This window comes from Pelobates fuscus, chromosome 7 (assembly GCF_036172605.1).
Source record: "Pelobates fuscus isolate aPelFus1 chromosome 7, aPelFus1.pri, whole genome shotgun sequence".
NCBI lineage: Eukaryota > Metazoa > Chordata > Amphibia > Anura > Pelobatidae > Pelobates > Pelobates fuscus.
This window is the reverse complement of record NC_086323.1, coordinates 68205463-68233378: the sequence shown is the minus strand read 5'-3', so window position 1 is coordinate 68233378 and position 27916 is coordinate 68205463. Positions and strand designations below refer to the sequence as shown.

At 38.2% G+C, this 27916-nt stretch overlaps 1 protein-coding gene across 4 annotated transcripts in view; it reads left to right on the top strand.

The window, feature by feature from the left end:
* ZNF644 (zinc finger protein 644) overlaps positions 1-27022 on the top strand; it is an 84870-nt gene extending 57848 nt beyond the window's left edge. For all 4 annotated transcript variants that reach the window (XM_063428376.1, XM_063428375.1, XM_063428377.1 and 1 more), the window contains 5 exons: positions 14925-17887; positions 20054-20647; positions 21714-21836; positions 23118-23220; positions 25783-27022. In XM_063428376.1, coding sequence (XP_063284446.1) covers positions 14956-17887; positions 20054-20647; positions 21714-21836; positions 23118-23220; positions 25783-25975 — 3945 coding nt within the window. In that variant the 5' untranslated portion in view covers positions 14925-14955 and the 3' untranslated portion in view covers positions 25976-27022. The remainder of the gene's footprint in view (positions 1-14924; positions 17888-20053; positions 20648-21713; positions 21837-23117; positions 23221-25782) is intronic.
* Positions 27023-27916: the final 894 nt, after the last annotated feature.

Here is a 27916-nt window from a genome sequence, read left to right as displayed (position 1 = left end):
TGATGGAACCCAGAAAGATCAAAATATACCTTCTGTGTTATCAATTCACAGTAATTCTTAACAGGGGTTCCTAAAAACATAAACAGAAAAATCCAACCATAGTGCAAACTGTAGTGCTAAAAGGTATGATAAAAAATTCCACAAATTGCCCACTCACACTTTTAGGAGCTAGAGGGGTATAGCTCAATAGAAGCACTTTCAGGCGACTCTTATCCCTTCTTTTACCACTTCCTTTCTTGTATCCTGGAAAGTATAAGGGAGAATACCTCTGGTGCAATAATGTAAGTACACTGGATATATGTATAAAGGGAAATGGGGTACTTCCAAACCCAGAGCCATCCGTATCGGCTCTGATCCAATAGCATATGTGGATTAAGGACCACACTCCTTCTTTAAGAATAGCAGGAAAATGCCAAAAGTGTGTATAAAAAATGTAAACTTTATTGACTATATATATATATATAAATAAGTACAATATAAAAATATATATAAAAACACACTATAAAGGCATAAAAAGTCCAGTAATATAAGAGTCTTTAGCTCACAAAGTTTCCAGAACGCGTTTCGCCGTGGCGGCTTCCTCAGCTGGATGTGAAAAAACTCTGTATCCTTCTTGTACTGGCTCCTCCTTTTTGCTTTTTATATTGCAAGGAGACTGTATGCATATGTATTATTTTAAGCCTGACTTTTAGCACTACAGTTTGCACTATGTTTGGATTTTTCTGTTTATGTTTTTAGGAACCCCTGTTAAGAATTACTGTGAATTGATAACACAGAAGGTATATTTTGATCTTTCTGGGTTCACACACGCAGTTAGAGTGGGACTCATGGATCCAACCATGCAGCGAGGATTCACAGAGTGCTGACAAATATACATTAGCCTCACCCACACACACATGTATCTTTGCTCCACACTCTACCTAACAAGCGTCTCACCCAATGATCCACACATCAGCAGGGGAGCACGGGTTAATGAGTGGAAATGTGTGCCCAGTCCCACCAGTCCAGTTTAAGCACCGTAAATCAGACTTAGTCTGCACACACACTAGACTTGGCAGGCAGCACATGGCCTTATATGAGCACATTACCTGGGTTTCAATCGACAACCGAGTCCCACTCATATTAATCATATTAATCACACGACTATATATATATATATATATATATATATATATATATATATATATATATATAGTCTTGTTATATGCTTGTTTTGCTCTATGCCTACGACTATATACTGTCCCTACAGTGTCCATAATCACCGTGCATTACACGGACGGCTTGTGTACTCTTCATCTTAATCCTACCTTTAAATTCTGTTAGCACCCACATGCCAGCCCTAGCATGTAGTACTCAGCCTACATGTTCGTCTCTAGTAACAGTATTCGCCCAACTAATTCGATGAGGCGATTATTCTTTTTTTTTTTTGTCAATCTTTCTTTTATTAAGGCATGTGCAATAGGGTACAGAACAAAGAGAGGGGAAATGCAATAGTGATATACAGATAGGGGTTAATACAGCGTTAATTACATTTCCTGCTAAACAATGCCTAATTTTTTATTTTTATGTAGGTTAACGAGTTTAGGTTCACGTTTGGTTTTGAAACGAGGCTTGCTATGCCACGACAATAAACACAGGCCTTCCAAGAAGCGTAAGACTTTTGAGGCATATGATAGTACTGCGCATTTTTTTTTTTTTAAACAAGAAACAGGCTGAGACATATAGTGTCACTTAACAAGAGAACAGTTGGGTTACACTTAGTGTACGAAGAGTTAAAGGTATGAGCTAAGCAGTTCGTTATACAACTGTTACCTTGCGTTCTAAGCTTAAATATGAGAGGTCTAATCAAAGCAAAATCAAATAATAATAATCAAGTGTATCTACTAGCAGGTAGGTGCAAAACAAGGTATGGTTTGTTGGTCACAGTTCAGCAGGGGCACATGTGGCCAGGTAGGTATCTGGGCTGTAGGTCGTCGTCAGCAGTGATAATGTCCCTGAGGGTGCCAGGCATGTAAGCTGGGGCCTTGCACTACAAGCTGTTTAAACTCATCCCCTTCAGCCTATGCCCACCGGGTGTACAGACCTGTCCATCTTGAGGGTGGCCTGCCCGGGGGCGTCGTTGGTCTGAGTGTGGAGCTTCGTGTGAGCTTGGTCATGAGGCTTCCATGGTGCCCTTAGAGGTGAGTTCTGTCGCGGGTGTGATGCACGGGAGTGTGGATGACCCCTCTTGAGCTGTGGCACCGATCGCTCCCGGTTTCCAGCTGGGTCCAGTCTTCGAGAGAAGTGTGGCTGGGGAGACTCCCGCTTTTGCTGTGAGGCTGGGTTGGGCTTTGGCACTCGGAGAGGTGTTCCTGAGTGTCGGTGGTGTCGGGCTCCGGTTAGCCGGGGGCTTCTCTGGCACGCTGGCGGGCTGTATAGGGCCACTGCTGTGCGGGTGCGGGGAGAGGTAATCCTCCAGCCCCAGGCTGGTGAGCAGGCCTGCATCACTGTGCCACAAACCCGGTGACTGCCAGAGTCCGAGTTTACTCCTCCTATGGGAGAGCCGGGGGGTCTGGTGTTGTGCTGCCGCTTACGGCGCTGGGACCTCCGCCGATGTGGGAGATGCGTACGGGCTTTAGCCCTGATGGCCTTCAGCCCAGGTGGGCTACGTGGAGTAGGGATTTTCGGCTGTGGGACCGCTGTGCCCGAGGACACCCTCCTCACTCCCTGTCGCGTGTGCCCCGACTCACCGGCGTGCAGCTCGGATTGTGGGCTGAACTGGGCTGACTGCATGCGCTGATCCAGCTTCTCCCAAAACCGGAGAAAGGTTTCTTCAAGACGTTGCAGGATGTCTGTGTGATTACTGTGGCTGGGCATGTAGTTTTGAGGCTGGCTGCGAGTGTGAGGTGAATCTATAGCCGCCATCTTGAACGTGCCACGAGGCGAGCTTGTTTAGGGCCTTGCTTTACGCTGGTGGTAGAAGTTCTCCACTGCGGTTCTGAGTGGTCCAGGATAACCCCCACTGGACCGGGGGGGGGGGAGGTGAGTGAGTAAGAGGCTGCAGTCGCCGTACCTGTGCCCGGAGAGCGGCCGTCTCCCCGTGGCTCAGACCCTGGTAGGCCGCAAGCCTCGGTGTGTCCGTTTGGCTGTGCCGGAGCTCGGAAGAGGCACCGATCGATGCAGCAGCCTCTCCTAGTCTCAGTCGTCGCGGTTTGCCGGCTGTCAGCCACGATTTTCATGCAAAATTCCCCGTTTTATTGTCCCCAAACGTGGGAGCTCTCGCCCGACACGTCTGGGCTGCTTGGTTGCTTAGCTCCGCCCCTCGAGGCGATTATTCTTAACCCATAACAGGAAGCAGGCACCACTAAACATACCTGTTTAATTTGATGGCCCTTACTATCTGTACTTAACTAGAGAGAACAGACGTAGCTTATGTACAACCGTTTCAGATGGAACCTGCTTAATACGTATCTATGTCTCACTATAAATACTATTACGTTAATTGTGTTGTTCAGATGTTGGATCGCTAACTTAATATAAAACGAGGCTGCTATTCATAGGAGTTGTCAAAATGTGTTAGCATGTACCCGATCTGTATATCTACCGTACATTCCCTCCTTTTCATTCTGTATCCCTAATAACGTTTGCCTCAATAAAAGAAAGATTGACAAAAAAAAAAAATGTTCTGATATAGCTGTTTTACTAATCTGACAGGGTGTTATTCTAAATATGAAATCTTCATCTGGTTGCAAATATTAAAGATAACTAACAGCAAGAATGAGTCTGTACATTTAAAAATCATGATTTAAATAGGATCTTACTGATTAGTGCTTTTAATAGACTTGATTTAAAGGGATCCTATTGTGCCAGGAAAACAAACCTGTTTTTCTGGCACTATAGGCTCCTGGAGTGCCCCCCTCCCACAGGCCTGAAGGGGTTAAAACCTCTTCAGCCACTTACTTGAATCCAGCGCCGATGTCTCTCGTCGCTGGGTCAGGCTCCGCCCATGCTCCTCCCCCGCCGACGTCAGCTGGTGGGGGAGACCTAATGCACACATGCGGCAATGTCCGCGTGCCTATTAGACCTCCCCATAGGAAGCTTTATTCAATGTTTTCCTATGGGGAAAATCTGACGCTGGAGGTCTGTGAGGACGTCCAGCGTCCGATAAAGGACCAAAAGCCAGTTTGGATTCTGGAAGCCCTCTAGTGTTTTACATTGCAGCACTAACTGCAAAAGGGTCACAGTTAGTGCTTAAGTGGTCTGGGTGCCTACTTTGTCCCTTTAAATTAACCTCTCCCCTCTGCAGCTGTCTAAAGAATTCTCCAGAAAACTAATTGCAGTCAGATAATTTTGGACATCTCATTTCCACAGTCCAGAGTATGAAAACATTTGTTGAAGGAGCAGTATGGCTCTACAACTATATGTCCATAAACCCTTGCTGTACAGAGAAGTTTTTGATAAGAACACTATTCACAGTAGACTATATTGGGAGACTTTGTGGTGTTCCTGGTATGGGAATAATCCCTCTGTAATCCTTACTTGTGCAAATGCATTAGAATAGTTAATGCAGGAAGCATTGAAGTGTAGAGGATTAATGGTCAAAATGAATTACCTGTAAAGGGTGCTAAATGGTATAATCCCAATACCCAATTTGGAATACTAATACATAGTATAAAATAATCCATAGCACCCCGTTGAAAAAAAAAAATAGCGAAATCAGCACTAATAATGTTCATTATATGAATATATAAAATGTCAATACATAATTGTTGTTTAGTGAATGGGTGAGTGTACTGGATCTTGTATGAATTGGCCCCAGTTATCACCCTTACAATGTACACATGTTCAGGTGAATGTAGCCTAATGGAGTACCTGGCGTTGTGGCAGGCTTGTGCAATGTGTATATATCAACAGCTTAAACATAACTCAGGAAGAGGAGCAAAGCCACTTAACCACTCATGGGCAGCTGTTGTTGTTAATGCAACTCATCAGCATCAGGTTGGTCACTGGCTTGCTATGGAGACTTGGCGTTACGTACCAAAAGAGTTGTGGTGGGGAAAAAAGTGTGGATGAAAACCCCCTCCCACCTGAAGTAAATGGATAGTTAATACATTACACAGCCCCCCCGCCATCCTCCCAATACACACACACACTCTCTCTCTCTGCATCCCTCACACATACCATTGGGTTTTATTTCTCGCTGACGCCGGTCTGCAAAATATTTCTCTCTACGCCGGTCCCCAGGTGCTAAAAGGTTGGAGAACACTGCCATAGAGGACTGAAACATCAACACATTTTCTGGTGTATAATTGCACAATAAAACTTTATTAGTATAGTTTAAAAAAAAAAAAAAAATTATTTTATTGAATAGTAAAGTTTAGTAGACATGCCCCTTATCACGGTACTGGAGTAGGGGCAGAAAGGAGATTTTAATCTCCCTTCATTACTAATTCTAAGTAATATTTACTTAATATTAGTACATTTGGCTGAAAGACCAATTTTGGTATTTCAGCCTTTTAGTAGATGGCTCCCTAACACTGTGGGAATTAGGGAGCTATCTACCCGTGGCACGAATAGGCTCATAATTTAATTCATTCTAATTAAATTTAGATCCGAACAAAAAATACAGAATTACGTCCTAACATGAATGGACAATGAAGCAGGACGAGAGGTGAGAATTGTGGACAAATTGCTTTGACCACGGGAAATGGAGCGGACTTGGGTCAAAGCCCTCCCCTGGGTCAAAGCTGGGCAAGCATAGGAAAAATACATATAAAACAAAATAATCCTTACTTTGCCTTATGTTGTAAAGAAAACTAGATGAGATAGGAAGTAAAGAAGAACAGATCCTGAGAGAGGGAGAGAAGAGGAAGTGATTTTGGAAAGATAAGTTTGACATGACCGTGCCACTTTCAGCAAGAGCATGTGTAGAGTAGTAGATTTCTAGCTGCAGCTCCATCATCCTCTAATGTTAATCCTGCCCTGCATACAACGTGTAGTTTGTTCTGTACACCGTTTAATTTAGATGTCTTTACTTGTTGTAAATATCACACTGTAGTGCTCAGTGCTACCAAACTGTAACCATTGGCCTTGTTTATCTATGACAAAGATCCATGATTATAATGTGAAGTGACATTCTGACTAATATATTTTTTATACACGTTTTGGCAGGGGTAAAATGGCAACTGCACAACTAGATTAACCACAAATAACCTTGTACTGATTTTGCTATACACCGGTTACTATTATAAGGGATTTAAGTAGTTGGTCACTTCGCTGGCGATTAGCTCTGGGCATACTGATGCTGTCAGTGTGCACCCCTTGTTTGATCATCTGTATCTGAGTGAATACATAGCAGCTGTAAAGTGCTTGGGCAGCATTTTACCTTTCTTTTCTATTAGCAAAAATAAAGGAAAAAGTTAATACTAGTTTTTGTGACACTTTATCCCTCAACATCCCCAAAAGACAAAAACATGTGTTATTTATACACACCTATGAGTCCTGGAAACTAAGAAAATTCACACTGGAACTGAAACATTAGTATGCATTTTTTTTTTTTATCACAACTACCTTACCAAATGAATACATTTTTGCAGTTGCAAATAACTAGCAGTTTCCTCTAGCTGCGATTCAACACTCATTAAAGCTGCTAACAAGTTTTTGCTTATTACATGCTCAATTTTAAAGTTACATTTACCGGTGCAGACATCCGTTTAGTATACATTTCAATAATTACAGAGTCACACATTTATACATTATGAATCCAGTCACACTCGCCACAAAGACTGCATATTCCTACAGCTAAGACATGAAGCAGAAAAAAAGATTGATAATTGTAAAAGAAAAAATATGCAAATGACCGTATAACAAAGAAAGCCATTGATATCAATTCTGCTACTATCCTGACATAGTGTTTAAGAATATAAAAAAAAGTATTTCATCTCCCTGTGACATCAGCACTCTAATTAATTATAGTTATATTAATCATGTACCACTATGAATAATTGAATCACCTTTTGAATTTTCCCCTCAGTTGAAAAATTATATAATCCATAACATTACTTCACAGTTTGCAAGATCTCAACTATATATACACACACGTCTTTTGTTGTTGTTGTTGTTGTTTTTATTTTATTTCTTTTCTTGTTACCCAATTTCCATAAAAAGAACAATATAACATTAAAACCGATATGTCACTTTTCAGTATTTTATAAAGCTACAATCTTTATGAAATACGGATTAAGACTGCGTTGGAATTTCACTTAAATTAAATCAAAATCCAAAATTATCATAAGTTTAAGTAAGGACTACTTTGTCTTATGGTTAAGCCTGAGGTTGGCAAAAGGAAGAGCACCTCTTTAAACTTTTGTCCAATCCCAGTAGCCATCACAAGTGACATCTGTGGAATTCAGGCATTGTGTATGGAAGGTCTTGTGGGTTACTCCATAGACCTCAGTGCTGTACTCTTGCAGGAGCTGAAGAGGACCTTTAACATAGTGCCGTCTGCGAGGAACAGCTGGATGTAAGTAAAACTTGCCATCTATGCACTACTCTGGCTCCAGGTCCACCCTGAATCGGTCTGTTTTGGAGATCTTTGCCGTTCTGCAGGAACATAGTTTTCAATGTTTTCAGCTAAAGGATTAAAAGGGGTGGGGTGGAGGGTGTTTGTTCTGGCAAGTATAATAATTCGGTTCCGGCTTTTTGCAGTAAATACTGTATTTTCAGTGAAAATGCATTGTTTACATTACCGCCTAGTGATACCTCCAGTGGCCACACCTCAGATGACTGCTAGAGGTGCCACCCAGTGCAGCACTGATATTAAGTGTCTCCACACTCTGCATGGATACACTGAACTTTCCTCATAGAGATGCATCAATTCAATGCAGCCTGATGAGGAGATGCTGATTGGCCAGTGCTGTGTTTGACTTGTGCTGGCCCTACTCTCTGCCTCCTTGACAATATCAACCAATCCAATGTGTTTCTATGGGAAAGCATTGTGATTGGCTCAGTTCAGCACTTCTGATGTCAGCCTAGCAGGCAGATCAAGGGCAAAGCCAGCAGCAGCAGACTGGAATAAAGGTAAGATTTTGCTATATTTAGGTGGCCTGGTGGGGATAGATGGTGGTTTTAACACACTAGGGTCAGGAATACATGTTTGTGTCCCTGTACATGTTTGTGTCCCTGACCCTATAGTATTCCTTTAATGAAGCAATTTTGGTGCATAGATCATACCCCTAGAGTCTCACTACATAATTCTCTGCTATTTACAAGTTAAATCATTTTGTTTATGCACCCATGTCGCACCTCCCTGCATGAGACTTGCACCAGGGCTTGACAAATTTGCTTTGACCTTGCATTGCTTTATATTCAACGTCAAAAATACTTCAATTCTTTTTTTTATAAATTCTTTATTTTTCCGCCTTGGCGGACGAGGTGATATAATGTTAGTTTGAAGGCTTGCGCAGAAGCCACATATTGATTCATGTACATGTACATCGTTACAATAATAAAAAGGAGATGAGAGAGGCATTCTATGACATAGCGTTACATACAGTATTGTCGTTTTTATCTTCATCCGCCAAGGGATTTTTCAAATTTCTTTAACTAAACAATAGTTAACTTAAAATAACAAGTTTAACAGTCCAGTATGCACATTGTAATAACCCTAATTTTTTTTGTCTGTGTGTCTGTTTCATATTGTAGTTTGTGTACTGCTCGTAACTCGTATAGTCCTTGTATCCTAAGTGTGTGTTCATACCGTGTGTGTTGTGCCTTTTTTACTGATTCTTACTTTTGAAGATTTTCTGAGGGAGTTCAAAGGAGAGAAGGAGATGGGTATCGCAAGCGATGGTGCATTTCGTCTCCAATGCGCAGAACGGATGCTTTGTCCTACCTTTGTACAGTTTGTCTTCGTATGTCATTTGGTTCGGTAGGGTTCAGATATGGGGTGGGGTGCAGTTTTCCGTCTCGAAGTAGCCGTTTTATAGCCCTGTATGGTGGTATTGTGGAGGGTAGTAGTTTGTGTGGATTGGTCGTTTCTCGGGTCTCTCCTGTTGGGTCTGAGTTGTTGTGCGGTCGTTGTCCTATTAAGGTCTATGTCTGGTATTTGCTTTCCTGTGGGGGCTTGGGTGCCCTCTCGGGTCAGGAGTGTGTTTGTGGGGAGTGTTCTGGGTGTTTTGTGGTGGTTGTTGGTGTTGTGTAGGGTGTGTGGTCTCCTATGTTCTCAGGGTCTGTTTTGTTGCGTATTGGTTAGTTTCCTAGTGGTCGTGTTGTGTTTGTGGTTTGTGGTTTGTGGTTGGCTAGTCGAGGGTGATTTGCGTGTCCTTTGTCATATTAGGTTCTGCAGGGTTTTCAGTGGGGTATGTTTTTTTAAAAAAAAATATTTAAATTCTTAAAGGAACACTATAGTCACCAGAACCACTGCAACTTAATGTAGTAGCTCTGATGTCTATAGCCTGTCCCTGCAGGCTTTTCAATGTAATCACTGCCTTTTCAGAGAAAATGTAAACACAGAGAAAAAGGGCTGTGTTTACATTGCTGCCTAGTAACACCACTAGTGGTAATCACTCAGACGGCCACTAAAGTGTCTCCTATGGTAGTGCTGAACGTTCCCCATAGAGATGCATTGATTTAATGCATCTCTTTGAGGAGATGCTGATTGGTGCCGCATTTTGCCGCACATGCTCAATAACTCCAAATGCTTTCCTTTAGGAAAACATTGGATTGATAATCTCTGCTTTGGAGGCAGGACAGGCACGGTGTTGGGAGAAAAAGTTGAGTAAAAACACTATTCCCATGCGATCGAAGAGGGCTGGTTACCTAAACATACACAATAACTGAATGACTGACAGACACACACACACTGCCATACACACAGATACAAACTCACATATTGACACACATACATTTCTTTTTTTTTTCTTTTTTTTTATATACACATACAGGCATACACGAATGATAGATACACACACATAAAAAAAAAATATAGCAGACTGTGTCTTCTATCTGTTCGTTTGCCATAATTCCCCGTCCATTTCCCGAATGAAAACTAATTTATCCTTTTATACACATCGACCACCCCCTGGCTCTTTAAATTAACAAATAAACCAATTTATCTCAAGTGCTCTCTGGGTAGCTGCCATTCATAGGACCGAATGCACGTGCTTTGTGGAATGGTTACCATTTTGTATCCCGAACGCAGGCAGCGGTACTTGGTTGTTGAGCGCATGGAACTAATATTGGACACAATAGCTTGCAAAGCCCGCAGAAACTGTACCCCTATCTGCTCTGCTCACAGTCAAGCCAGGAGAACGCTTTATGGGAAAAATACTATTTTTTTTTTTATCTGAAGGGAGCCACCTAGTGACCGACCGGTCAGAACTTTAGCCAAATGGCAATTTCGTTACACCTAACGAATCTGAGCGCTATCGGGACAACTTGGTTGCTCAGATCCGGGCTATTCAGAGATATGACTTGTAGTGTTCCTGTATAGTTTGAATGTAGTTTTGGTGTATTTTGTACATTTATGTATGGTTCCCTGTAACTGAGAGATAATTGAGTTACCTGTCTTTGACTCAATTATCTCCCAGACACAGGGATGTGTTCTGTTGTATGGAGACCTCATGTTGGGGGGGCTGTGCTTAAAAAGCAGAGTGTGGCACAATATAGATCATTTGACTCCCAGAACTATGTGTCATCTGGTTACTGGGAGGGAGAGTTATAATCACTGAGCATCGCTTCCTCTATCTTCAAGGAGGAATCAGCAGAGAAACCTAGTCCTCCACTACAAAGAAAATACATATATTTAGCCATCCTCCTGTTTCCTACCTTTTGGTATCTATACACAAAAACAGCTTTATAAAGCGAATGTTGTTTTGGCGACTATAGTGTTCCTTTAAATCTGTATGTAAATTCCCACGCAAAAGGCAGCTTATAGCTTCTGTCAAGGCACTATAGCTTCCCCCTCTGTCAGCTGGCTTATTGCTCCTAGCCAATAGGTTAAAATCCTAAAGACTACAGCCAGTTGTACTGGACATGACACTTGGAGTGTTCCTTTCACTTTCTTTTAACACTATAATGTCTACATGCAGTTAAAGGACCACTATAGGCACCCAGACCACTTCAGCTCAATTAAGTGGTCTGGGTGCCAGGTCCCTCTAGTGTTAACTCTGCAGCTGAAAACATAGCAGTTTCAGAGAAACGGCTATGTTTCACTCAGGGTTGATCCAGCCACTAGTGGCTGTCTCACTCACAGCCGCTAGAGGCGCTTCTCACTGTGAAAATCAGAGTGAGAAGACGCTGGACGTCCATAGGAAAGCATTAAGAAATGCTTTCCTATGGGCGGTTTGAATGCGCGCATGGCTCATGAGAAGGAGGAGGAGAGTTCTCTAGCGCCGAGGGAGCCTGGTGCTGGTGAAAGGTAAATGTTTTAAACCCTTCAGCCCCCTTCAGTCCAGCGTGAGTGAGACCCTGAGGGTGGGGGAACCTAATAACCCTATAGTGCCAAGAAAACAAGTTTGTTTTCCTGGCACTATAATGGTCCTTTAATATCCTACTCTCATTCTCTATATGCTGGAGGCTACCTGCAAGTGAGGGACACTCAGGGCTGTTCAATAGGTAGGTTTTGTGTGTATTTGTATGTATAGTTTTATCTCTGTCAAAATGTCCACTGGCCTGAAAATATAGCCCTGGTAAGTATACCCATGGTGAGTGTGCCATACACCCTCCATGTTTGCACTGGCAAGTAATATTTTAAGGCCTTGGTATTAGCGTATGTCTTGAGATATTAAGTTCTGTATGTATGTATGTATGTATGTATACACCAACCTCTCTCCTAGTACATTTTGCAAAAAAAAAACCTATATAAACTAACTTTTGAGTTGTGCTGGAAAAATAAAATCACATTCTAAACCTAACATTTCCCACCTCGACATGTTTGTGCTTGTTGAATATAAAGAAATCTGATTACATTCTTAACAAATTAAATAATTGCAAGAAAATAGACAGCATACGTTATCTGAAAGGTTATCTAATTTTTTTTTATTTTAAATTGCATTTATTTATTTTTTGTGACCCAATCTACTTGTATAGAGAAATTACAGAATAATTATGTTAATATGCAATTATCACCTCATTTCTTCTGTAGTAACCTCATGATAGAGTGTACCATGGGTGTTATAACAAGTGCTGATAGTTTGCAAAAATACTGATGTTAAAAATTCGTAGATGTTAACTTAAATGCCTCAAGCTATTCTTATCTGTCATTTTGATGAAAGCTTTGACCTTTGTTGCTTTCTTTCTAAATGCTTAGTTTGTCAGCTTTTCTTGTGAATTAAACTACCATATGCAATGTTGTGTTGTAAATTATCATACTTTTGATTGCCCCATTTCGTAAAGTGGCAGTATTGTAGCACAAATTGACCAGACACTTACCATGTAAAAGTTGACTGGGAAAAAAAAAATGTAAATTATAGTAAGTAATAGGAATAGTTTTTTGAATATAAATTGAAAGTGCTAGCCTGATGTTTTTAAAAGCTAGAGGCACTGTGAAATGTGTAATTTAAATACATATTTTGAAATTGTTTTTAGTGTATGTCTATACGTGCACACATACACTTAAAATTTCGCCTGTGATGTCAATTTGCACACAATACATTCAGAATTCAGTTACTTTGCGTTTGCTTATTATGTTTAAGAACTTTAAAAAGTCTATCATTGTGTATATTTTTGTGACATTGTTGCAAACATGAACAATGAATTATAAATAGTTAGTGATAAGTCTGTTAGGAGTGGATTTTTAAAGCCAAAGTTATAGTTCAGTACCCTGCTGTTCAGGGGCAACAGTGAACTTGTTTTAAATGGTAAGCGTCTGTTCTTTCTTTCAACCCCTAACACTAGAACAGATGGATGAAGCATGTAAGGTTTTACCTCTGAGGTGGTAACAGTGAAGCCACTCATTAACACTGAATTTACCACTTCGTTAGCAACATTGCTTCCTGTTGAGAAACGCTAATATGTAATCTCAAAGGGAGTCAGCATACGTTTGTCTACCTCTGGTTTATAATAAGTTGTGACATAGACTATGTAATCCATTTACTGAAAGATACAGGTTCAGTAAAAAAAATTTTTATAAGACCGACACAACGTTTTGCTTATGCATATATGCGTTTTTGTGTTTTGTCATGTTATGGATGTCTTTGTGTAGTCTGCACAATTAATTAGGATTATATGTGTACATCAGACTTTTATTTCCTAAGTAAATTGATTTTTTTTTATTATTATTAAATAAATAGACCTAAACAGAATTTATTTAAAAAAAAAAAAGTGTGTGTGTATGTGTATATGTATATGTGTATGTGTATATGTATATGTGTGTGTGTATATATATATGTATGTGTGTGTGTATATATATATATATATGTGTGTGTGTGTGTGTGTGTGTATATATATACGAGTATTCTGTGAAATTCCTTTAACATTGTAACCATTTACAAGGCACCACATACATTTAAATTTTCACCAACCTCGTAGATCTGTTGTTTAAAAAAAACAAAAAAAAAACAGATGTCATTGTGTAGTCTGCACCATTAATTATGATTAAATGTGTACATCAGACTTTTATTTCCTAAGTAAATTGAATTAAATAACTTGTAAATAGACCTAAACTTGTAAATAGACCTAAACAGAATTTATTTAAAAAAAAAAAAAAAATGTGTATGTGTATATATATATATATGTGTGTATATATACACGAGTATTCTGTGAAATCCCTTTAACATTGTAACCATTTACAAGGCACCACATACATTTAAATTTTCACCAACCTCGTAGATCTGTTGTTAAAAAAAAAAAAAAAAAATGACACTCTCTCTTTCTGGAATATTTGGTGTTAAGTCTTTCATAAATAAGCCACGATAAAAGAGAAAGGAATTAGTTACTAATCTAATTGTTCTCTAGAATTTAGAAGTTATCTAGAACAATCTATTGTGTAATAAACTTACCTAAACTTTTTGACAAAAGATCTTGAAAAAGGGGAAAAAACTAAAAACACCCTGCCCCTTATATGAAATTTAGTAGCCGTCTACCATATTTGAAGAAAAAAACATTTGCAACATTATTGTGAATAGCAATGTTTGTGGAATGGTTTAAGAAAACATTTTACGTTACATTAAATTTGACTTGTGCTCTCATCTTTCTGTCCTGCAATTTTGTTTTTTTCTCATTATTTCTATGCCAGTCTCTTTCCCCTTTTATTTTAATCCGTGCAAGCATTTCCCATCGCTAGAGGTTGCACATGTGGATTCTGTGTGTGTGTCTGTGCTGTGTCAGTGTAAAGTTTGTTGTGTATCTCTCCGCCACCCCACGACTTCTGCTTACCTTTCATGGATTGGGATGCTTGCTGTTTATTCTTGCCAAGTGATGTGACCCCTGGTGATCCAGAGCATGGGGTCTGTAACTCTTGGTAGTGGAGATCTTTTCAGGGTTGTTTACTAAAGTAAGAATTCAAAGTGAATTTCAAATTAAAAGTGAAAATATCTTCGTTGGAAAAATACAGTGAGATATGTTTCCAGTTAAATTCTTAGTTTAGTGAATAACCCTACATAAGTACTTTCTCCAGTAATCTGTAAATGAGGCAGCAGTGCTCTCTGATTCAGTAATAAGCGATAGACTAGAAAGGAGTGGACTGGTCTGCACCGACCAAATGTGCAGACCACACTCTATCTCGGCAAGGTGGAGATAAAATGGAACAACTTGAAAAAAAATAATAATAATAAAAAAAGTATGAGGAATATTATTATATATAAAAGTACAAGCAATGTTATGGATTATGTTATTGGGATGTAAGTTAACAAATAATTATTTTTTTTATTCATTCGGCATTATAACATGGATTGTTGGAGCTCTATTTAATATATTTCATGAATTGTTCTTTCTTTTTGTTTTAGAATACATTTGTTTAATGGGAAGAATAACAATATGGCGGATACCCTTCTGAATGCTGAAAGTACTGGTGCTAAAGAATGTCTCAAAGATGAAACCATTTTGAAATCTGTTAAGGAAAACGATATTGTGTTTAAAAAAATACAAGAATCACAAACCTCTTTTCACAAAAATAGTTCATTGACTGTATCTGAAGATTTATCAAGGGACAAGTCTGTAAAAGCCTTAAGCAGAGTGCAGCACTCTCCATTTGTACACACGGGTGCTCATACAGCACCTAATGAAAACATTACCTTACCTAATGGACCGGCTTCACACTCTGTAACAAAGACTTCCAGCCTGAACCCAGACCATGCTTCTATAAACAATGACCAGACCATGAGTCAACAGAAAGATTTATGTTCAACTTTGAATGTGGCATATGATCTTCAACAGTCCACAAAGAACACTGCACAAATGTCGAGTCAGCAAGTTTTATTTTTGTTACCTGATGTAGCACATGCCAAGAAAGAAACCCATTCCATTCTTAAACATCCTACCTCCTCCCATGTTGGCTTAGACACACCTAATGGAAATAATTTCCAAACGGATAGCACTTTAGAAGGGCCAACAGATTTCTGTGAAGATAGGAAAAAAGTAACTGTAAACGATTTATATAACCAGACTCAAAGTTGTGATACAGATGATTATATAACAGGAAAGGATGCTAACTTGAATACACAGAAAAACTGTGTAAATGAGGAAAAAGCTATAGATGGGCCTGACAAGAACTCTGTTGTAAAGGTTGAAAAAAAGAGAAAAAGAAAGATGGATGGCAGTAAGATAACTCGCTGCTATTCTGAAGATGCATATAGTGATGTAAATTATATTTCAAAGAAATCAAAGTTATTAAATATAGGTTTGATGGAAGAGAGTGATGAAGAGCAAATGATGGCGCCACACAAGTTTGTACTGAAGAATGTCAAGTCTGAATCTTCTCTTGATGACTCAGAAGAGCACCTTCCAAAAGAAGCGATTGAAGCTATCAAACATTATATGTATAATCCAGTGTGTGACTTTTCTGATGAGACATCACCTGTTCATGTTAACTCATTATTTTCTAATGATGTCCAAAATAATTGTGATTCTCCGTCACCACCAACCTGCACTAATGATCAAGAGCCATCATTTTATCCTTGCACAAAGTGCAATGTTAATTTTAGGGAGAAGAAACATCTTCATAGGCACATGATGTATCATTTGGATGGGAATAATCACTTTCGCCACCTTAATGTTCCAAGACCATATGCTTGTAAGGAGTGTGGGAGAACCTTTAGAGACCGCAATTCACTTCTTAAACATATGATTATTCATCAGGAGCGAAGACAGAAACTGATGGAAGAGATTCGTGAATTGAAAGAGCTTCAGGATGAGGGGCGAAGTGCACGTCTGCAATGTCCACAATGTGTTTTTGGAACTAATTGTCCAAAGACTTTTGTGCAGCATGCCAAAACCCACGAGAAAGATAAAAGATACTACTGCTGTGAAGAATGCAACTTTATGGCGGTTACTGAAAATGAATTGGAGTGCCACAGAGGTATTGCCCATGGTGCAGTGGTAAAATGTTCAGTGCTGACTTCAGATCTACCCCAAAGGAAAGTTCAGAAAAAGACTGTATTGAAAAATTCTTACTTACTTTCAACTAAAAAGACTGCAACCTATATTTGTAAGATGTGTCCTTTTACTACATCAGCCCGTAATGTTTTAAGGAAGCACATTGATTATGTACATCCATCATCTTCCATGGATCAGTTTAATGGTCCTGTTTTAGTTAAAAGGGAGAACTTTTCTGATCATGAACTTTTAGATAGTGATAGTGAAACAAAACATTTCACAAAACAGTCCTCGTCATTTCCAAAGAATTCTGTCTTAAAGCAAGATATAAAAAGACAATATGGAGCTATGACTCAAAATAATTTTGCAAAGTTTCATAGAAAACACAAGATACAAAAAGCAAGGAAAAGTGCTGCTCAGTCGGTTGTCTGTGGACCTCCAATTTCCCCAAACAAAGCCCTTCTCTTCACTAGCAATGACCAAAAACATCGATATTTTCAGCAAATGACAAAACAAAAACATGCTCGGGTCAGTCATGCCTACCGATATGGACAGAAATGGGATGGCTTTAAGACACTCAAGAAGTCCAATGATGTATACCCTCTAAATTTAAAAAAAGAAAGTGATAATCCTGCCAACACTTTGCATGTCCTTTCAGCAGAGCACAATATCCAAAACGATCGCCTGAATATAGGTCCGCAGAATCTCCATCCAAGGAGACATGTTGGTTTTAAAGATCACAGAAGGGTAGGTGTTAAAAGGGTGCTAAAATCTGAGCTTGAACGTCCTGTCACAGAGGAAGACTTGGACTGTTATCCCGATTTTCTCGAAAAAATGACTTTTGCTGTTCTTAAAAAACTTGACTCCACTGAAAAAAAGGAGGACTATGATTCATGGGAAAATGGTGAGCTTTGTGATTATAATTCAGAATCACCAGATGACACCTACGGTAATCCAGCAAAGCAACCAGCTTACCCAATTTTTAAAGACAAGGCAAAAGACCACCAAAACGGTGATAACTCCAGCTTGCATTATAATAATGATGGTTTTTATTTTGAGTATTACGAAGATGATGATGAAAGGTTTTTGCATGATCCAGGTGCTACTCATATGGAAAATGCTGATTCTGGATTGCCAAGCCACAATTCTATATTCCACTGGAGTGATCTGTCTCTTGAAAAGAAGAATTGCCCTTACTGCCCTGCTACCTTTGAGACTGGTGTTGGATTATCTAATCATGTCCGCGGACATCTTCATAGAGCAGGGTTAACTTATGAAGCACGTCATGTGGTGTCACCAGAACAAATTGCAACAAGTGATAAAATGCAGCATTTCAGCAAGAGAACTGGCACTCCAACAAAGCGAGTGAGAAAAGGTACGGTTCACTTTTCTTCTTTTTTTCGTTGGCTTGATCTTTAAATTTAGTTGGCCAGCAAAGTCTAAACTGTGCAATACAGTAATTGTGTGAACTGCTAGTAGGTTCAGTAATGTCACTTTTCTTTTTTTTTTTTTTTCTTTTTTTTCTTTTTTCTTTTTTTCCTCCCGCCTCATTAAGTATTGATGTGTTTTGTAGGGGACTATATTTATGATTTTGTTGGGTTTTTGTTTTAGCCTAAAATGTCAAATTCCCTGGCAATGTTTTGTTTTTGTTTTCTGACAGAATTTAATAGAACATTATAGGGTCAGGAACACAAACCTGTATTCCTGACCCTTTAGTGTTAAAAACAGTACCTGTCCCCCCCCTGCCCCGCCCTGAATATAGTAAAAACGTACCTTTTATTGCACTCTTCCCCTTATCTAGTTCCTTGGCTAATATCATCAGAAGTGGTGATCTCCACCAGCCACAACGCTTTCCCATAGAAAGACCGCATATCTGCACTAAATACGTTCATTGTAGACCATTGCCTGAAGTATTATTAATATGATTGGTTCTTTCATTGTGCACCCAGAAAAAATTACATGTCCATATTTTTTTTTTGTTACAAGGAAGGTGTTAAGGGCCACGAAAGAAAAAAATAAATAAATATATATATATATATTTATTTCTTTTATATGTATGTATGTGTGTGTGTGTGTGTGTGTGTGTGTGTGTATATATATATATATATATATATATATAATATGCATGTATACATTTTTCTTATTAGGTAGTTCCCTTTATTTAGATAAAAATATTAATATAGCAATGTGTGTGACTCATTTCAATAATCCAAGTGATGTTGCGGTCAGTACCCTCATTTTAACTTGCTTTTGATGCACAGAATTGCCATTCTTGTCATCAAAAATGTAAATGGAGTGACATACTTTGTTATACCGTAGAAAACCTGCAAATATCCAAAAGTCCTAAGCTATTTTTCTAAAATAATTTTTTACCCTTAAAAGGGATAGTCTAGGCACCAGAACAACTCTAGATTCATGCAGCAGTTTTGGTGTGTAGATAATTTCCCTGCAGTCAAAACTCATTCTGCTCTATGGTTCTGATGTATAGGATCGATAAATTATTATCAAAGAGCAGATCAGGTCACCACATAGGATGAATGGAATTGCTAAAACTGATAGCCATAATGCAGCTGCTTTCAGTTTATACTCATGTAAACTGTGGAATTGCAGCAGCATTTTATTTTTATTTTTTTATGATGCAAATTATCACTGCATCCCACTCTTGTTGATTGGATGAAGTTGCTCTTAGCAGCATTCACTTGCAATAATGCATATTGCTTTTGGTGCTTAGAATGACCTTTTTCAGGTTAAAGGAACAATATAGTGTTGGGAATACATAAATGTATTCCTAACACTGTAATGTTTGACTGCCTGTTTAAGTGACCGGCCCCCCTCAGAATGGAGTTTTAAAAGGTTTTAAATTTACCTTTCTACATTACCAAGTTGGTCACGCCACGGCTGGCCACACCACCATGGCTGAGATCACCAATCTTACTGATCTTAGCCAATCCAATGCTTTTCCATAAAAATAATCAGCAGGCTATTGCGCATACGTGGAAACGCATAATTTTACATCTTTATCGGGAGCGTTCTCAGAACATGGAGACACTGAACGCCAGTGCTGAACATCCTGCAGTACTGAAATAGGAAACTCTTCTAGTAGCCGTCTGAGTGAAGGCAGCTAAAGGTGTTACTAGGCAGCAATATAAACCATGCCTTTTTTATTTCTGAAAAGGCAGCGTTTCCATTGCACAGCCTGCATGGGACATGATATAGACACCAGAACAAGTACATTAATCTGTAGTGGTCCTGGAAACAATAGTGTCCATTTAAAAGCCTTGCTCTTGCCAAGTAGGAAAATGTAAACTGCATTTCATGCAGAATTGTGTGTTCGTGCGGCTCTTACATACATTTTTCTATTTCAAAGCCCTTAGACTGGAGAGAAACAGTAGCATTTCATTGATATATAAAGTTCTCCTGGATGTAAAATAATAAGCATGATAGATAATGTTATGTAGAGGTTTCTTCATTGTACTTTGGGAATGTATTTAATATCGTCTTTTGTTTGTTTTTTTCTGTTTCTTTTGTACTATTCAACTAGTGGTAGAGAAATCTGAAAGTCCTTCTGAACACACCTGCACACTCTGTGGAGGCTGGTTTGATACCAAAATTGGATTATCAAATCATGTTCGAGGTCACCTGAAAAGACTTGGCAAAACCAAGTGGGATGCACACAAGTCACCGATCTGTGTTCTCAATGAAATGCTGCAAAACGAAGAGAAATATGAACAAATCCTCAAAGTACTGAGTGGCAGGCGTACTGTTCACAGGCCATTTGCAGCTCAGAAATCTTCCAGTGTGGACTCTGCAAAAAACAATTCTTTACCTCTAGACGGACACCACAATGGCCTAAATTCAGAAAATTCAGTATCTGATCAAGCATCGCAGGAAAGACTGCGTTTACCAAACGATTATGATGGCAGAATTGTTCAGTCTGAAAAGGATCAGCCGGTCTCATTAATTGAACTTCTAAAAATGAAAAGATCTGGTGATGAGAAGAATATTGAGACTTCCCCTCAAAAGGTCAATCAGACTGCAAGAAAGCGGTTTATGCAGAAATGCCTTCTTCCATTAAATGAAGACTGTTCACTGGCATGCAATCCACATAAAAACTTTGACTTTGCTTTGCAGTCAGGTAAGCTCATAATTATACTTACACATTTGGTTTTTCAGTATTTATGTTCGGTTTGCATTGTGCATGAATAACCAAGTATAAATAGCATTTACGTATGTTTTACATTGAAATCATGATCATCCAGAATTGTGTATCCTTTAGATGCACTGGTAGAAAATCTGTTGTTTGAAACTGGCAACACAATGCAAGCATTTGAATTTTCTTTTTTTAGAGTGTAGTATATATTTCTCCCACTTGCTTGCAAGACTGTAGTTTGTTGATCATTTGCTTAGCACAAAGATTTTTGCAAGAAACTTCAAATCATTAACTTTCATTATTGGTTGCGCATCCAGAGTAATGAACATAAAAGGCACTGAATAAAATGTTTTGTCTCACAGCTGTTTGCTGGTGTGTTTTTACCACCTTTTCTCCCAGCCTTCATCAGCAACCTAATTTAGTACTGAGCCTTTTACAGTCTTGTGGGTAAAACACTTTAATTACCACTTTGTCAACCAGACCTTTAATTCTGTTCATGAGCATGGAAAGCTCTGAGAGTCTACTAAACTACTTTTATAGTATATCATTCTTGGTTATATTTGTGTAACTGTAGTTAACATTAAAGGCAATAAAGGGTTGTTTCCCTATATAAAATAGCATTCTGAAACTTGTACAGATTTATTTATGTACATGTGTAGTCTATATAACGCAAGAGGTGTAAAACAGCCCATGTAGAAGGAATCACTCCAATTTCAAAATCAGCGTATAATCTTCAAAAATGATGGGGATGATTTTTTATGTTTAGTTAGTTATACGTTTGTATAGTAATCCGTGTAATCTTGTAATAAAGTTGTGGATTTGATATTTGTGTTTACTTAAGCACAATGTATTAAATGGAATCTATTATGTAAATTATATAGAAGCACATATTCTTCTTTTTTTGTTTCCATGATGGGTTCCCTTGATATAGACTTGTCCACCTTTGTTTTGTAATACTGAAGTTTTCGCATGTTCCGAAGTTTGGATTTAGGTGATGCGTAATGTGTGTGTTTAGGAGAGAACTGGATTTTAGATTTCTTTTGACTGTTAGGTATATCTGCGAAGCATAGGACCTGTGAAAATTGCAATACAACGTTTTCAAGTTCTGTTAGCCTGTCTAACCATATGCGAGCTTATTCACGGAAGAGGAGTGCTGGACTTTTGACTGGATCAGGTATGTCTTTTAAAAGCAAGACATTATGCCATTATTCCCCAGGTACAGCACTCAAATTTCATACATAGAACTTGAAGCAGTGATAAAGTTTGGGAATTTATTATAATATAATATATACATTACATTAAAGGAACACTTCAGACACCATAAGCACTGCAGCTTGCAACTAATGATGTCCACCAATGAGCTAAGCCCTGCATTTCAGAGCTTAGCTCAGGAGAGCTAACAAAAGCTCCTGCTTAGGAGCATACGTCTTCTTAGCATTAGTACGGGTGGCGGGGAGCAATGCCTGGCTGACCTCTGGAAAGAAATCGAACAGTTCAAAAAAATGTTGACTCCTTACAGTGCAGTGCACCAGGCCCCAGTGAACTACTTTGGTTATGTTGCTTGGAGTGTTCCTCTAAATATCCACACATGAGACATGACATCTCACCAGGGAGCTGTAGTTGCTCTAAATGTTTCTTCTGGTGGCTCTTCTTTTGAATATTCTGTGCAAAGGTTTATAGACTTACTGCTAGACCTGCAAAAGATCTAAATGTTAGATCAACTAAAACATTTTCTTTTTGTAATTTCCCCCCAAAAAATACTAGTTACTAAACTATCTAATATTTTCAAAAATTCCAATTATTTTGTTACTTCATGCTATATCACTGCTGTAACTTCTTGTTTTTTCCCCCCATTTCCCAAATATATCAACTTTTATACAAGTTGACAGGCAAAAGCACAAGCGTGTGCTGAACCTGAACCTTAGTAATGTGCTTTTCTACCATTACCTTTCCCATCTGCTATGGTGCTCTCATTGCTTTGAGCAGAACTGAGCTATTGCGTAGATATTCTATTGAACTTTATTCTGAATTCAGAAGTTATTTAACATTCTGGACAAAACTGCTGTCACAAAGACATTTATTGTGACTGGACAAAATAAAGCTTCTTTTAAAAGTACACTAGTTCTTACTTGCACAGCAGAAAACCTAGCTGTACACAATTTGTTAAAAAAATATTTTAAACCTATGCCTGAAAAACCAGGAAGCGCCGCCTCTATAACTTCAAGCAGTCTGAATGAACCCTGTAATGTAATCATTACAGTTTTACATTTCAGTGTTAAGGGAACAAGGACACTGCACCCAGACCACTTTAATCAGATGAAGTAGTTTGGGTGCCTAGTGTCCCTTTATAGATATTCTTATATATGTATTTGCATTTAAAATATAATTGATTTCATAAACAACTGTTTGATATTTCGGTAAGTAAGCAAACTGATTCTGTAACTTTGTATACTAGTATTAGATTGCAAGCAAAAGAAATCAAGATCGAGATCTGGAAGTAAGAAGAAGATACTGCCGCTGCCTCACAGTGCTGATGAAGTCTACATTTTGAGATGCAGGTACCATAATTAAGATATTTAATGCATTAGAATTCTATCCGAGAGTACCTTCTCATATGGGTGATTTTCAGTCAGTCTTACCATTTTCTGTATTTCTTGAATAATTCATGAGCTTTGGGTTACTTCAAAGTTACCCTCCTCAATTTATTAGTACTAAATCTCTGTCTTTGTGATCATCACGTTAAAGCAGCATTGTCACAAGCAGAAACCTTTTTTTTTCCCAAGTCTGTTAATTTATGGTAACACTTAAAATGTTGTCACCCTGCAGATTTTGCTTTTATTTATTTATAATTCACAGTTTTTTTCTTTTTTTTAGTTCTACAAGTTTACTTTAGCTAAATATTTGATTCTAACATTTGCCTAAAATATAGGGGTTAGCACGGAGAGATCTACAACAAGGATTGATTGACACGGGGGAGTATAACTTGTTTTTTGTTTTAAAGAGCATTAAAGTTAAAATCTTACATAAGATTTAGATTAATTTTAATAATCTATAATATTAGTCCTTGTTGTGTGTGCCATGGCAGTTACACTTTAAATCTCTGTTTACACCAGCAGCTGGTGCAGTTGCACTACTGAAGGCAACAGAAAATTGTATTAGGCTTGTCAGTAAAAGCAAAAAAAATTAAGAATGTGGTAATCTGCAGAATAGTAAAAAAAACTAAAAGTTAGCATTTAGTAATTAAAAAAAAAAAAAAGAGTGAGGAAGATATACAGATCTATAAGATTAGGCAGAAAGAGGCTAAGCACGTTATAAGAACTTCCAAATCACACACAGAAGAAAAAATACCAGTGTCAGAAAAAAAGGGGACAAAACATTTTTTAGATACATAAATGAGAAAAGGAAAGTAAAACAAGGATTAGTTAGATCAAAAACAAAAGAAGGAAGGGTATGTAGAAAAGGATAAAGGTCTAGCTGACTGCTTCAATGAATATTTTTGTTCAGTATTTACAGGTGAAAATGAAGTTAAAAGGGCCTCCGTTAGGAAAAAGGACAAAAGAGTAATTTATTATATGCGAGTTTACAGAGGAAGAGGTTTTATTTAAACTGTCAAAAGTAAAGACAAATCAGTCAATGGGACCTGATGGAACACACCCAAAGTTATTAAAAGGGCTTAGTGGTGTACTAGCAAAACCATTAACAGATTTATTTAACCAATCATTGTTAACAGGAGTAGTCCCAGAAGATTGGAAGTTAGTGAATGTTGTGCCCATTCACAGGAAAGGTAGTAGGGAGGAGTCGGGCAACTATAGGCCAGTAAGCATTACTTCAGTAGTGGGAAAAGTAATGAAAACCATGTTAAAGGATAGGATTGTTGAACATCTAAAATCACATGGGTTTACTTCAAGGAGATCATGCCAAACTAATCTTATTGATTTTTTTGATTGGGTAACTAAAATAATAGATCAGGGTGGTGCAGTAGACATTGCTTACCTAGATTTCTGTAAGGCTTTTGACACTATTGCACATAGAAGGCTTATCAATAAACTGCAATATTTAAGCTTGGATTCCAATATTGTACAATGGGTAATGCAGTAGCTGAGTGACAGGCAGCAGAGGGTTGTAGTCAATGGAGTATATTTGAAGCATGGGCTTGTCACCAGTGGGGTACCTCAGTGATCTGACCTTGGACCCATTTGATAGAGTCCTAACCCCAACATCTGAGGAAATGGATTTGGGGATAATTATTTCAGATGACTTGAAGGTAGGCAGACAATGTAATCGAGGAGCAGGAAATGCTAGACAAATGATTGGTTGTATAGGGAGAGGTATTCGCAGTAGAAAAAGGGAAGTGCTCATGCCTTTATACACAACATTGGTGAGACCTCACTTGGAGTATTGTACGCAGTACTGGAGACAGTATCTCCAGAAGGATACTGATACATTAGAGAGAGTTCAGAGAAGGGCTACTAAACTGGTTCATGGATTGCAGGATACAACTTACCAGGAAAGGTTAAAGGATCTTAACATGTATAGCTTGGAGGAAAGACGAGACAGGGGGGATATGATAGAAACATTTAAATACATAAAGGGAATCAACACAGTAAAGGAGGAGGCTATATTTAAAAGAAGAAAAACTACCACAACAAGAGGACATGGTCTTAAATTAGAGGGGCAAAGGTATAAAAATAATATTAGGAAGTATTACCTTACTGAGAGAGTAGTGGATGCATGGAATAGCCTCCCAGCTGAAGTGGTAGAGGTTAACACAGTAAGGGAGTTTAAGCATGCGTGGGATAGGCATAAGGCCAGGGACTAATGAAAGTATTTAGAAAATTGGGCAGGCTAGATAAGCCGAATGATTCTCATCTGCTGTCACATTCTATGTTTCTAATATCGACTTACTCTGCTGGCTTAATCTGCCAACCAATGTCACTTCACTCTTCCCAATAATGCTTCTTGAATCCGTTTTTGTAGATGGGCAGGTTCTCCAAAATTCTCAGGTGGTGTATACGCTGATTGCACATACCATACATTAACCTTTTACTCAATCCCACAGTGTAATCAGAATATTCTGTCCTTTTAAGATGTTTAAAATGTTTTTACTTTCTGATTAATAGGTTTTGTGGACTTGTCTTTCGTGGTCCTTTGTCTGTGCAAGAAGACTGGATAAAGCACTTGCAACGTCACATTGTTAATGCAAATCTTCCACGGACTGGAGCTGGTATGGTTGAAGTGGAACCACTAATAAAAAAGACCCCCTCAATCACTGACACTTCATATTCTTTATTAATTGGGGAAGCGGCTACATAAACGCAATCCGTCATAAGCAAAACAAAAGTTTAACTGATGTACATTGGACCTGATTTTTTTTTTTTTTGTGGGATTTTTTTAATGTAATTGCTACATTTGTTTATAATGAAAAGGACAACAAATACTGATTAGCCACAACCTGAAAATAAACTCTTACCACATTTGGTCGTGAAATGTTTAAAATTGGAACATATTTTAGAATGTGTTTCAGACAGTGTTCAGTAGAACAGTCTTTGCTCATGAGTGTTTTTGATTTCTCACCAAGGTCCCACTGTTATACAATTGGATCATGAAATGTTAGCATATCCATATTTCCAAAAAAAAAAACCTGGATGTGCAGAAATTCAGAATGTTTTTGTTATATCAAGAAAAAACTCTTCAATGTATTTGTTTTTAATTTAGGGCATTAAGTATTACTGTGTACTGCAGAGTTCAGAAGACTGTTCCATTCAAATAAGGCAATCAGTATAATACTGTATAAATGTATGTGTTTCCTTTCTTTTTTATTTTAATTACACAGAGGCTTTTGTACTAAAAAGTGGAGGGTGAATTGTTTAATCGCTATTTCTGAAAAAGTGTATATAGTACTGGAAACTATTGTTGTAAGCAAATATTCTTTATTTCAGTTGCATTTCTCACTAACTGGTGCATCCATGCTACCTCCTATTTTGTCAACAAAGATGTATTTACCCAATGACATTTCTTATGTAGATTTTGAGCAAACTTTTCTTATAGCAAAAATCCACTTATTCATTTCTCTTTTAATGTTTTATCCTAGTGAGTTTGGCTCTTTTAGTACTTTTATTAAACACGTTTCTGTATAAGTAGCTTTCTCACCACCGTTTTAAAAAGTGTTTCTGATTTTCGGTTTAGCTCCACACTTGAGCATTTTAGCTAAAGTTTAATATTTCAACATATGAGAATGTTTACAATTGAACTTTTAGAACTCGTTTTGAATGTGATTGTGTATGAAAATTGTGTAACACTATGCTCGTGCAAAGGGCCTACTTACAAAAATATTGAAATAAATGTTTTGTGAGAATGGAATATTGTGATTCATCTGTCTTTATATTCCAATGGAATTTTGTTTTACAGTTAGTAGATATATCCCCAAATGAAAACATGCATTCTGTAAATTATAAAGAAATTTAAGAAAAGAAAATGTTACTTGCGCTTTCTCCTTAATCCCTATGTATATTTAGACAAATGGAGGTCATTTAGTTGCTCCAATGGCCATTGGAGGGAATGCCCGCCTGCCAACGTCAAGGCAGACCCCCCTAAGCGGGTCCTAACACTGACCCTTCAGCCTGCTTCCTTGAGCTTCTGGCAAAGATATCTCTAATGAGACAGAAAGGGGTATTTTTTATATACACCCCTATACTTATTGACCCTTAATAGGGAACACATGGGATGGGTAGCAGCATTGTAACCAGGCTGTGTGATGCAAAGTAAATACAAATACAAAAAGAGAAGTCCTGCGCTTAAGCAGCAAGGACTACAACACACATCAGCCCCAATATATATAGTATATATAAAGAAATATAAAGAAATTTTAATTGTGGTTTTGTGGGGGGTTTATCTAAAAACAGCTTGACGGTGTCTTGTCCAAGCCTGACCGTGGCTGTCCAGCTAAAAACTTCCCAATGCAGGTCATTGTGAAGTCTCTGCAAAGCAGGTGCTCTGAACGATTGCTACTTCTTGGGTTTAGCTCAACTAAACTAAACAACCATGAAATAATAGGACCAGTTTTCTGATTGATAGCCAGGGGGTGTAATAAGGCTCATTTATAAATGTGACTATTTGTATTGAAATCTGCGCTTTGTGTAAAATAAAAAAAAAAGTTTCAGAAAGCAAAAATGGAAACAAAGGGCTTCTGTTTCAGGAGTAACTGTCACTTTAATGCCAACGAAGATCTGTTATTTTATGTGTTATTAAAGAAGC